At 67.5% G+C, this 11751-nt stretch overlaps 1 protein-coding gene across 1 annotated transcript; it reads right to left on the bottom strand.

The window, feature by feature from the left end:
* Positions 1 to 747: 747 nt before the first annotated feature.
* Positions 748 to 5695, bottom strand: NIPSNAP1 (nipsnap homolog 1). Its single transcript, XM_054288851.1, has 10 exons — positions 5610 to 5695; positions 4399 to 4526; positions 4248 to 4293; positions 3739 to 3833; positions 2643 to 2713; positions 2415 to 2555; positions 1499 to 1530; positions 1307 to 1401; positions 1140 to 1223; positions 748 to 1008 (listed from the first exon to the last, which is right to left on the bottom strand). The coding sequence occupies exons 1-10, from the start codon at positions 5693 to 5695 to the stop codon at positions 944 to 946; spliced, it is 843 nt and encodes a 280-aa protein (XP_054144826.1). The 3' UTR covers positions 748 to 943.
* Between the last annotated feature and the right edge of the window lie 6056 nt (positions 5696 to 11751).

Here is an 11751-nt window from a genome sequence, read left to right as displayed (position 1 = left end):
GGGAGGCTTGGGGTGGGGTCCCTGATGGCATTGGGGGTACCCATGGGATGGGATCCCCAGTGGGTTGGGGGGCACACAGGGGCTTGGGAGGAGCACAGGATGGAGTCATTAGTGGTGGTGGTGGGATCCATGGGCTTGGGGGAGGCCAGGGAGGGGTCTCCAATGGCACTGGGGGGATCCTTGGGCTCAGAATGGCACGAGAAGAGATCCCCAGTGGCACTGGGAGCATCCATAGGCTTGGAGGGTCATGGGATGGTGTCCACTTTAGCACTGAAGGGTTTCAGGGGCTTGGCATGGGGTCCCCAATGGGCCTGGGGGGTATCCATGGGCTGGGCTGGGCCTTGCCTTGGGGTGCCCAGTGGTGCTGGGGGATCCAGGAGCTTGAAGGGGACATTGGATGGTGTCCCTGCTGGTCATGGGTGCATCCATGAGCTTGGGGGGGAGCATGGGATGGGGTCCCTGATGGCACCTGGGGGTATCCATGGGCTTGGCAAGGGGTCCCTGGTGGCACTGGGGTTTTGGGGGGTCCCTCAGTGTATCCCAGCACCCATGGGTGGAGGTCCTTTGGTGCAGGAAGCACCTATGACATGGGGCAGAGCAGCCCCAAGGTGACACCAGCCTGGAGTGGGGGTCCCACCAAGCACCCCCAGTCCCTCCCTCCCCACCTGAGAGAGGCTTTAGCATATTAAATATTTAATTGGCAGCAAAGGCACCCGCTGGGCTCATCAGGAGCAATTAAGCCCCCCCAACCTCCATAGCCCCCCCAGCAGCACCATCCTGGGGACCCCCACAGGATGGGGGGCTCCCACCTCCCCCTCCCTGCTCTCCACCCCCCAAAACAGGCTGGGGGACAGAGCTGGGAGCCGGGGGGAGCAGCAGAACCCCCCAGCACGGCCAGGGAGCCCCTGGGGGTGCAGGGAGACCCCCCTGGCCCGGCCCCCAATCACTGCAGGGGGGAGATCTTCAGGGGAATCATGATCCGCGATTCCATGGTCCGGATCAGCGGCACTGGGGGAGCAAAGGACACACACAGGTGAGGCCAGGGGGTCCCCAGCACTGCCAGGGGGTCCCCAGCACCGCCAGGGGTGTCCCCAGCACTGCCAGGGGGGGTCCCCAAAGCGGGTGGGGGTCCCGCTCACCGGTGTAATAAACATTCTCATCCCAGCCCCTCTTCCTCCAAGCAGCGTTCCTGGTCTCCTCCCGGGACTGCAGATCCCTGTAGGCTGTGGGGGCAGCAGGGGGGCACCCTGAGCCCCCCCTTCTGATCCCTGGGGTACAGAAGGACCCCCAGGGTGAACCCCCTTACCCCAGAGGTGGTGCACCACGTAGAGCTCCCCGATCTGGGAGAAGAAGCCCCCGACTGCCTCCTGGTTCTCCTGGCGGTACTTGATGGCCCGAGCCCTGCGGGGAGCAGGGGGCACGTGGGGGGCTGCCCCGGGGGTCCCCCCTTCTCCAGAGGGAGCTTTCTCCCTTCCATGCTGGGAAAGCAGGGCCTTACCAGTTGTTGCCCCACTCGATCATGGTGCCTGGCTGGAAACAGGGGGGGAAAACCAATGAGAACCCCCTGCTCACCCAGCCTGGGAGAGCCCAGTGGCTCTGGGGGTACCCATGGGCCTGGGATGGGGTCCCTGATGGCCCTGAGGGTACCCATGGGTCTGGGATGGGGTCCCTGATGGCCCTGAGGGTACCCATGGGTCTGGGATGGGGTCCCTGATGGCCCTGGGGGTACCCATGGGTCTGAGATGGGGTCCCTGATGGCCCTGAGGGTACCCATGGGCTTGGGATGGGATCCCCAATGGGGTGGGGGGCACACAGGGGATTGAGAAGGGCACAGGATGGAGTCATTGGTGGTGGTGGGGGTACCCATGGGATTGAGGAGAAGCTGGGGATGGGGTCCCCAATGGCACTAGGAGGATCCTTGGGCTCAGAATGGCACGAGAAGAGGTCCCCAATGGCACTGGGAGCATCTATAGGCTTGGAGGGCCATGGGATGGTGTCCACCTTAGCACTGGGGGGCTTCAGGGGCTTGGCATGGGGTCCCCAATGGGCCTGGGGGGTATCCATGGGCTGGGCTGGGCCTTGCCTTGGGGTGCCCAGTGGTGCTGGGGGATCCAGGAGCTTGGAGGGGACATTGGATGGGGTCCCTGGTGGTGCTGGCTGTATCTATGAGCTTGGGAAGGGTCCCTGGTGGTGCTGTGTATATCCATGAGCTTGAGGGGAACATTGGATAGGTTCTCTGTTGGTGCTGGGTGTATCCATGAGCTTGAGGGGAGCATGGGATGGGGTCTCTGTTGGTGCTGGGTGTATCCATGAGCTTGGGGGGAACATTGGATGGGGTCTCTTTGGGGTCTGCCCCCCAAAACCGGGGTACACCAGCCTGAAGACCCCTCCCTGAGGCACAGGGTGATGCCCACCTTCAGCTTGTAGGTCCTGAGCTCGTAGATGTTGGGTCCCTGGCGGGGCTGGGGCTCGTTCCAGAAGCTGAACTCCAGCAGCAGCTGGTTCCTGCGGGACAGCAGCATGCGGCTCCTCTCCTTGCGGAACTCCAGGTACTCCTGGGGACAGCCCGGGGTCACAGGGGTCACAGGGGTGACAGGGACAGGGGCTGTGGGGCACAGAGGGGGTCCCCACCCTGGCGTTACCTTGTTCTGCCTGAGCTTGCTCATGCAGTCCATGAGCGCCGGGTACCCGCCCGAGAAGCGCCACAGGTGCACTGCAAAGAGGGGAGGGGTGGGCAAGGGGGTCCTGGTCACTCTGGGTCACACTGAGACCCTCTGGGTGCCACTGAGTGCCACTGAGTCCCTCTGGGTGCCACTGAGTGTCACTGAGACCCACTAAGGGAACCCCAAGATGGTTAATAGTGGAGGGCACTCTCCCATCCCCGGGGGTACAAAGGCAGCCAGGCTGATCCCTGGGGTGCAGAAGGACAGCCAGGCTGATCCCTGGGGTGCAGAAGGACAGAAGGACAGCCAGGCTGATCCCTGGGGTACAGAAGGACAGCCAGGCTGATCCCTGGGGTGCAGAAGGACAGCCAGGCTGATCCCTGAGGTACAGAAGGACAGCCAGGCTGAACCTGGGGATACAGAAGGACAGAGGGCAGCCAGGGTGATCCCTGGGGGGACAGAAGGACAGAAAGACAGAAGGACAGCCAGGCTGGTCGCCTGCAGCACAGGAGACGCTGGAACAAGGACAGAAGATGAAGGGGTGGACTCTCAGCAGGGGTTAATCCAAGGTTTTATTCCAGGAGCTCTGGGAGCCCCACAAACCTCAGGGAGCTCCAGCTGAGAGCCAGGGAGAGGGGCCAAGGTTACATTGAAAGGGAGGTGGAAATTTAAAATAGAGAACATTTACTGACCAATGAGTGACCCTGAGGGATGGGTACTGGGAATGGACATTGAGGACAGGATTTGGGGTAACACTTGGGGGCTGACCCCTGGCCTCTGGCTGATCACTCGATGTCCTGGACAGAAAGTTCTGGCTGGAGGGGATGGGATGGTGAGTGACCAACAGAGAGCCAGGGTGGGGATTGGGGGATGATCCCAGCAAAGGAAAGGGATTGCTCAGGCACAAGGACAGGGTAGAGTTCCCATAAACCATATGGGAAAAATACCGGGATACAAAACCAAGAGTGTTACAAACTATTACAAAGTATAAAGACACACTGCAACAGAGGGGAAGCAGCGCCCCAAAGCCCCCCCAAGGTCTGTGCCTGTGGCAGCAGGGGCTGCCTGGCCTCACCTGCCTGGTCCTGCTCTCCATACCACGTGTTCCAGTTGCCCACCAGGTCACAGGGGTAGTCGGGGTCCGAATGCAGCTTGGGCAGCACCTCCTCTCTGTGGGGCACAGAGGGGCCAGTGGGGTGGGGGCAGCACCGCAAACCCTCCCAGTGCCCCTCTGTGCCCTCCCAGAGCCCCTCTGTGCCCCCCCAAACCCTCCCAAACCCCCTCTTTGCCCTCCCAAACCCCCCCAGTGCCCCTCTGTGCCCTCCCAGTGCCCCTCTGTGCCCTCCCAAACCCCTCAGTGCTCCTCTGTGCCCCTCTGTGCCCTCCCATTGCCCCTCTGTGCCCCCCCAAACAGGATCTGGCACAGCCTGGGGGATGCATCCATTGCACAGGGAGGGAAACTGAGGCACAGAACAGGGGACACACATCCACCCAGGAGCTCCAGGAGCCCTCCCGCCCCTGCCAGTCCAGAACAGCCCCCCAAAACCCCGCTGGGAGGCCGGGGAGGCCCCTCAGTGTGCTCACGTCAGCTTGTTGTAGGCTTCCAGGCACTCCGGCTTCACGTTGTGAACTGCAGGGACAGAGAGAGGGGCTGGGAACGGGGCAGGGACCCGGGAATGGGGGTCCCAGGGGCGGGGGAGGCACACCCCAGCTGTGCCGGAGCAGCAGCACTCACACTGGATCTTGTAGAGGTTGCTGGTCTCCTTCTTGGACAGGAGGTTGGAATGCGCGTCCTTGCGGGGATCCACCTTGTGCACGAACAGCGAGCGGAACCAGCTGCCCTCCACATCCCGGGAGAACCCCCTGAGGGACACCGGCAATCACCGGGAATGGCCGGCAATCACCGGGAACGGCCGGGAATCACCGGGAACGGCCGGCAATCACCGGGAATGGCCGGCAATCACCGGCAATCAGGATCCCGAGGCCTCACTGCCAGTCCTGCCTCTGTTGTTCGGCCTCCAGAGAGCCCCGGGGCTCCTGCTCAGTTCCTACTGGGAGCCCTGTCCCAGTCTGGGCTGGGTCTGTCCCCAGTTCCAGTCTGTCCCCTGCATCCACAGGGGGTGGCCGTGCTGCCCAGCAGAGCAAGGACACCGCTGGGGGGGTGTGGCACAAGGGAGCCCCATTGCAGTGACAGTGACCCCTCCACGGTCAAGGGGACAGGGGGACATCCCCCAGGGGCTGCTCCAGGGTTGGTGACCCCTGCACGGGCAAGGGGACGTGGGGTGACAGGAGCACCCCCAGCCTGTCCCCCAGTGGCGGCTCCGGTGTCCGGAGAAGGTCGGGCAGTGGCGGGGGAGGGACGGGGCCCCTCGGGTCCGAGCTGCGGCCAGACCTTTGTCCCCAGCGAGGCAACGACCGTGGGGCCACTGCGGGGGCCGCCCGCAGGCTCGGGGAGGGCAGCGGGGTCCGGGCAGGGCTCGGGGGGCTCGGGGGGGTGCGGGGTCCCCGCAAGGGGGGATGCGGGGTGCAGGGGGGGATCAGGAAGCCCAGGGGAGCGGGGTGCGCGGTGCGGGGTCCCCTCCCGGGGCGATGCAGGGCCACGGGTGGGGCTCAGGGGTCTCAGAACGGGGGATACGGGTGTCCCGGCCCGGGGGGATGCGGGGTGCGGGGGAATGGGGGGAATCAGGGGAGAGGGATGCGGGTGATGTGAAGAGCGGGGAAGATCTGGGCCGCAATGGCTCAGAGGTGGGATCTCCACCCGGGGGATGCGGGGAGCAGGAGGGATGCGGGGTCGGGGGAGCTGCAGGGTGCGGAGGGAGGATGCGGGGCGTCCCCGCCGGGGGAGATGCGGGGAGCGGGGTGGGAGGATGAGGGACCCGGGGATGCCGCGGGGGCTCTCAGGGCGGGGGTTCCCGGGGTCCCCGCCCCGAGGGGGTCCCCACTCACCGCGCGCCCCGCGGGGCCGCGCCCGCGCCCCCGCCCCGCAGCCGCCGCAGCGCCGCGCTCCCGCCGCGCGCTCCCGCCGCCGCCATCTTCCGCACCGCGGCGGGGCCGCGCGCCGCGCGTGCACGCCGGGCCCCGCCCCCCCGGCCCTTCGGCCACGCCCCCTCAGAAGCTGGCCTGCAGCAGCGTGATCCTGATTGGCCGTTCGGCCACACCTTCGCGCCCCCGGCCGCGCCCCCCCGCCCCCTCCCGCCGCCGCCGCGACGCCTCATTGGATGCCGGAGCGGGGGCGGTGCCCGCGGACTGGGCGGTGCTCGGCAGCCAATCAGAAGAGGCGGTTGGAGAGATCGGTGGCTGATTGGTCCCGATGTCTCGCTCCGGAGGGGGCTCAGGTGCTGCTCCAGGGGGGCGGGGCTTCCTCGGGCTGCGCTCTGGGGAGGCGGGGCCAGAATGGGCGGGGCCGCTCGACCAGGGGGCGTGGTCGGGGCGTGGCGGGGGCGTGGCCATGTCTCACCTGCGGGCGCATTCTCGGGGTGTCCCCGCGGCCCCCCAGGGGTGTCCCCGGCCCTGGGGGGGCATCCCCGCGCCGGGGGCTCCTCCTGGGCTTGGAGCACCTGCGGGAGGGCACAGGGAGCGCTGCTCCGGCCGGACCCGGGGCCGCTCCTGCCCCAGAACCTCCTCTGCCCCAGACTCCCTCTGCCCCAGACCCCCTCTGCCCCATATCCCTCTCTGCCCACAGCCCCGCCCTGCCCCATTGCCCCTTCTCTCTGCCCCCCAGCCCCCCCCAGGCCGATAGCCCCCCCTCTGCCCCACAGCCCCCCCATTTTGCCCCATAACCCCTTCCCGTCTCTCAGTGTCCCCGCTCTGCCCCATAACCCCCCCTCCCCACACGGATCTGCACCACAATCACCCCAGTACCTGCCCCTGTCATATTTTCCCCCCATTTCAGTTCTCACCTCGCTGTGGGGCAGCGGAGGGAGTGGGGGGCAGCACGGAGGGGACACGGGTGCGCCCCCCAGCCCTTCCCCCGGGCAGTGCGTGGGCAATGGGGGCTCCGGAGGATCCGCACCCCGCGGTTCCTGAGGCGCCTCCTGGGAGAGCGAGCAGGCCGAGCTGGGAAAGGGGAGGGAAACAGGAGTTAAAGGGTTAACTGCCCCAGGACGCTCTGTGACCCCCCCCAAACCCTCTGTGCCCACCTGCCCAGATTCCTCAAACCCTCTTTGTCCCTCCCCAAGCTCTCCAACTTCCTCCTGCTGCCTGGGACCCACCAAACCCCTCCAAACCCAGCCCTTCTCTGTGCCCGCCATGGACCCAGGGGAGACATCCCGGTGCCCCCTGTACCCCACTCACCTGGGTGGGGCCAATACCCCCCAGTGCCCCCCGTGCCCCCCGGTGCCCCCTGTGCCTCACGCACCCTGGGCAGAGCCGATACCCCTTGGTGTCCCCCGGTGCCCCCATGCCCCACTCACCCGGGTGGAGCCAATGCCCCCCAGTGCCCTTCGGTGCCCCCCGTGCCCCAATCCCCCGGGCAGTGCCGATGCCCCCCGGTGCCCCCCAGGTGCCTCCCGTGCCTCCCGTGCCCCACTGACCCAGGCAGGGCCGATGCCCCCCGTGCCCTCCGTGCCCCCCGGTGCCTCCCGTGCCCCACTGACCCGGGCAGGGCCGATGCCCCTCATACCCCCAGGTGCCCCCCGATACCCCCAGGTGCCCCCCGTGCCCCCCGGTGCCCCCGTGCCCCACTTACCTGGGCAGGGTCCATGCCCCCGGTGCCCCCCGGTGCCCTCCATGCCCTGCTCACCCAGGCAGGGCCGATGCCCCCCAGTGCCCCGCGGTGCCCCCGTGTGCCCCGTGCCCTACTCCCCTGGGCAGAGCCAATACCCCCGGTGCCCCCCGGTGCCTCTGTGCCCCCCATGCCCCAATCCCCAGGGTAGGGCCAATGCCCCCCTTGCCCCCCGGTGCCCTCCATGCCCCCCGTGCCCCACTCCCCTGGGCAGGGCCGATGCCCCTGGTGCCCCCCGTGCCCCTTGTGTCTCCCGTGTCCCACTCACTCCGGCAAGGCCGATACCCTCCCGTACCCCCCCGTGCCCCCCGGTGCCCCCCTTGACCTGCTCCCCCAGGCAGGACCGATACCCCCCGGTGCCCCCTGGTGCCCCCCGTGCCCCCCGGTGCCCCTGTGCCCCGCTCACCCCGGCAGGGCCGATGCCCCCCGGCGCAGGGCACAGACCCAGGCGCGCAGCTCCTCGGCGCTCTCGGTGCCCAGGCAGTACGTTCGCATCCCGGCGTGCTCAGCCTGGCAATGGGGGATCCTTGCTAGACCGGGCTCAGGTGTCGGGGTCCCATTCCCCCCCTCGATTTGGGGAGCCGGGGCTGACCGTGAACAGGAACGGGGGGGCGCGGGGGGCGCGGGGGGCGGCGGGCAGGACGCGGATCTCGTAGCCGGGCAGGGGGAGAGCGCCCCGAACCTGCTGCTCGCTGCTGTCTGGGGGCACAGCAGGGGCACAATGGGGGCACCAGAGACCCCATCTGCACCCCGAGATCGCCAGCACCATCGGGGGGATGCCGGGGACCTCCTCTGATGCCCCCGAACCTGCCGGGGTCAGACCAGTCCTTAAAACCCCACCAATGACCTGTTCAATCCTCCAGGGAGCCCCGATCCTGGGGAATCCCTGATCCACCCAGAGACCCCAATCCCAAGGAATTCCCAGAGACTCCAAATCCCTGGGGCATCCCTGACCCACCCAGAGACCCCCAACCCCCAGGAATTCCCAATGCTCCAGAGACCCCAAATCCCTGGGGCATCCCTGACCTACCCAGAGACCCCTAAATCCCCCAGAGATCTTTGATCCCACTGGGATCCCTGACTGCCCCAGGGACCTCCAACACCCCAGGGACCCCCAAATTCCCGGCATTCCTGGTCCTGCAAGGAATGCCCAACACTCCAGGGACCCCCAATCCCCCCCCAATATCCCAGGGGCTCCCAATCCCCCGGGATTCTTGGTCCTCCAAGGACTGCCCAACACCCCAGGGACCCCCAAACTCCCGGGATTCCTGGTCCTCCAAGGGCTGCCCAACACCTCAGGACACCCAGTCCCCCCCAGTGACCCAGGGACACCCCGGGATCGCTGCCCCCAGGTCCCTCAGGCCCCCCGGGTGTCCCAGCCCCCCGTGCCCCTCACCCCGGTAGTAGTAGAGGCACAGATCCACCAGCACAAACCAGCGGCGCTTCCAGAGCCGCAGCCCCGAGCTGTCCTGGGAAGGGATGGAGGGGGGGAACGAGGGCTGAGCCCCCCCCGGGACCCTCTGCTGCCCCAGACCCCTCAATTCCTTCTGATCCCCCCCCATTCTCCTCATCCCCCCAGAGCCACAAATCCCATAACCCCCGGCACTCCCTTCCCAGACCCCATAACCACCCCACACTGCCCGATCTGACTGTGTGTCTGATCTCCCCAAAGCCCCCAAACCCCACAACCCCCAGCACCCTCTTCCACCCCACACCCCATAACCGCCCCACTGATCTGACCGTGTGTCTGATCTCCCCAAATCCCCCAAACCTCACAACCCTCCCTTCACTGACCCCCCAGCTCCCTCTGATCCCCCCCAACCCCACATCCACCCCATGGCCCCCTGACACTCCAGACCCTCCCAACCCCCCCACTGCCCCAGGTCCCCCCAAAACCCACAACCCCCCCAGAATCCCGCTCCTCAACCCCCACAGAGCCCCCGAGCCCCCTCCCCACGCCCCCTCCTCACCTGCTTGTGCAGCCAGCCCTGCAGGGCCGGGGGGGTGCGGGGGTCCCTCCGCAGCGCCTGCTCCCCCTTCCCGAAGGTGTGGACCCTCGGCACGGGCCGGCAGGGCTGGGCAGGGCAGGGGGGTCACCCCAGGAAGGGACCCCCACAGCCCCCAGCCCTCCCACCCCAATTTATCTTTGTAGCCCCCCCAGCTGCACAGAGCTCCCCCCTTGTGCCCCATAGGTCCCTATGGATTCCTGCGCTCCCCCCTGCACCCCAATTCTCCACAGGCCCCCCTCGGGTTCCCAGGGTTCCCCAAACTCTCCCCACCAACCCCTACAACCCCAAACCCTCCCGTGGTTCCTCAGTTCCCCCCATGCCGCCACCCCGTTCGCCCACCTGGGTGCGGGGGCCAGCGGGGCCGGGGTCCCGGCGGGCGGGGCCGGCGCTTTCTGCCATGGGGGATCCTGCGGAGGCAGCGGGGGGCCGGGGGGGTCCCCATCAATGTCCCCATTGTCCCCGCGGGGACAGAGGCCCCGTTCTTCCCGCTGCGGGGGCGGGGGCTGCTCCCGGACGCCTGGGTCCCCCCGGGGCTGTCGGGGGGAATTCTCGGTTCCCGCTGCTCCCTTCCCCCTCCTCCTCTGCCGGTCCCCCTGTGCTGGTCCCGGGTTCTGCCCCAGTAACCCTGAACTGGTCCCAGTCCCATCCCAGTAACCCTGAACTGGTCCCAGTTCCCATCCCAGTAACCCTGAACTGGTCCCAATCCCATCCCAGTAACCCTGAACTGGTCCCAGTCCCATCCCAGTAACCCTGAACTCGTCCCAGTCCCATCCCAGTAACCCTGAACTGGTCCCAATCCCATCCCAGTAACCCTGAACTGGTCCCAGTTCCCATCCCAGTAACCCTGAACTGGTCCCAGTCCCATCTCAGTAACCCTGAACTGGTCCCAGTTCCCATCCCAGTAACTCTGAACTGGTCCCAGTCCCGTCCCAGTAACCCCGAAGCGATTCCAGTCCCTCCCGTGCCGGTCTCAGTTTCTGTTCCGTCCCCCCGTGCTCGTCCCGGTTCCCAGCCCGTTATCCCACACGGATCGGGGTCGGTCCCGTCCCCTTGCGCTGGTGACAGGTCCCAGTCACCGTCCCATCACCCCAGTGACGGTCCCGGGTCCGTTACCGCGGCCGGTTCTGCTCCCAGCGCCGCCCGGTGCCCGGCTATCGGTGCCGGCCCCGTCCCACTGCGCCGCGCTGCTCCCGGTGCCAGTGCTGGTGCCGGTCCCGATGCCAGTCCCAGTCCCGGGGTGCAGTCCTGGTCCCGGTCCCAGTGACAGCCCCAGTCCCAGCCGCAGTCCCGGTCCCAATCCCAGTCCTGGTGCCAGTCCCAGCCTCAGTCTCAGTCTCAGTCTCAGCCGCACTCCCGGTCCCAGTCCTGGTCCCAGTCCCAGTCCCAGTCCCAGTCCCAGTCCCACTCCCAGTCCCAGTCCTGCCCCGTGTCCCCGCCCGCCCCGGGCGCCGGTCCCAGTCTCTGCCCCCACCCACGGACACCCGGGTGCCCCCGGGACCGCGTGGGTCCCCTCGCCCCGGCAACCACCGAGGGGGCAGCACCCGGTGTGCCCCAGGTAACCCCGCCCTGCGGGGACACCCACGGTGCTGGGGGCACCCGTGACACGGGGACACCTCAAGGACCTCACGGACCCACAGAGCCCTCACATCTCAGCGATCCGTGACACCCCAAGGACCCTGATACCCCACGGACCGTACACACCGCCGGAGTTCCCCAGATAGCCCGAACAGCCCCGGACACCCCACGGGATCCTGACACTTCATGGACCCCAGACATCCCGGGGACCCCGGACCCCCCACAGACCCTGGACACTCCACAGACCCTGGGGACCCCGGGGACCCCACTGAGCGCGGACACCCCACCGACCCTCCAGAGAACCCGGACTCCCCATGGACGGTTCAGAGACGCCGGGCATGCCCGGATATCGGGCACCCCGCGGGCCCCTGACACCTCAAGGGCCCCGGACACGCCAGGGTCCCCTGACACCCTCCCATGTCCCCGTGTCCCGGTATCCCCATGTCCCCCGTGTCCCCCGTGTCCCGGTGTCCCAGTGTCTCCCCTGTCCCCCTGTCCCCGTGTCCCCCTGTCCCGGTGTCCCCATGTCCCTGTGTCCCTCTGTCCTCATATCCCCCGTGTCCCTCGTGTCCCCGTGTCCCAGGGTCCCGATATCCCCTTGTCCCAGTGTCCCCCGTGTCTCCGTGTCCCGGTATTCCCGTGTCCCCCGTGTCCCGGTGTTCCCGTGTCCCGATGTCCCGATGTCCCGGTGTCCCCGTGTACCCGTGCCCAGGTGTCCCCATGTCCCGGTATTCCCCGTGTGCGGTGTTGCCGTGTCCCCGTGTCCCCGTGTCCCCGTGTA

The sequence above is a fragment of the Melozone crissalis genome, unplaced genomic scaffold, assembly GCF_028551555.1.
Source record: "Melozone crissalis strain CALT ecotype California unplaced genomic scaffold, PUWL_Pcris_2 ptg000063l_1, whole genome shotgun sequence".
NCBI lineage: Eukaryota > Metazoa > Chordata > Aves > Passeriformes > Passerellidae > Melozone > Melozone crissalis.
The sequence above is the reverse complement of the archived record's forward strand: the minus strand, read 5'-3'. Positions and strand labels throughout refer to the sequence as shown.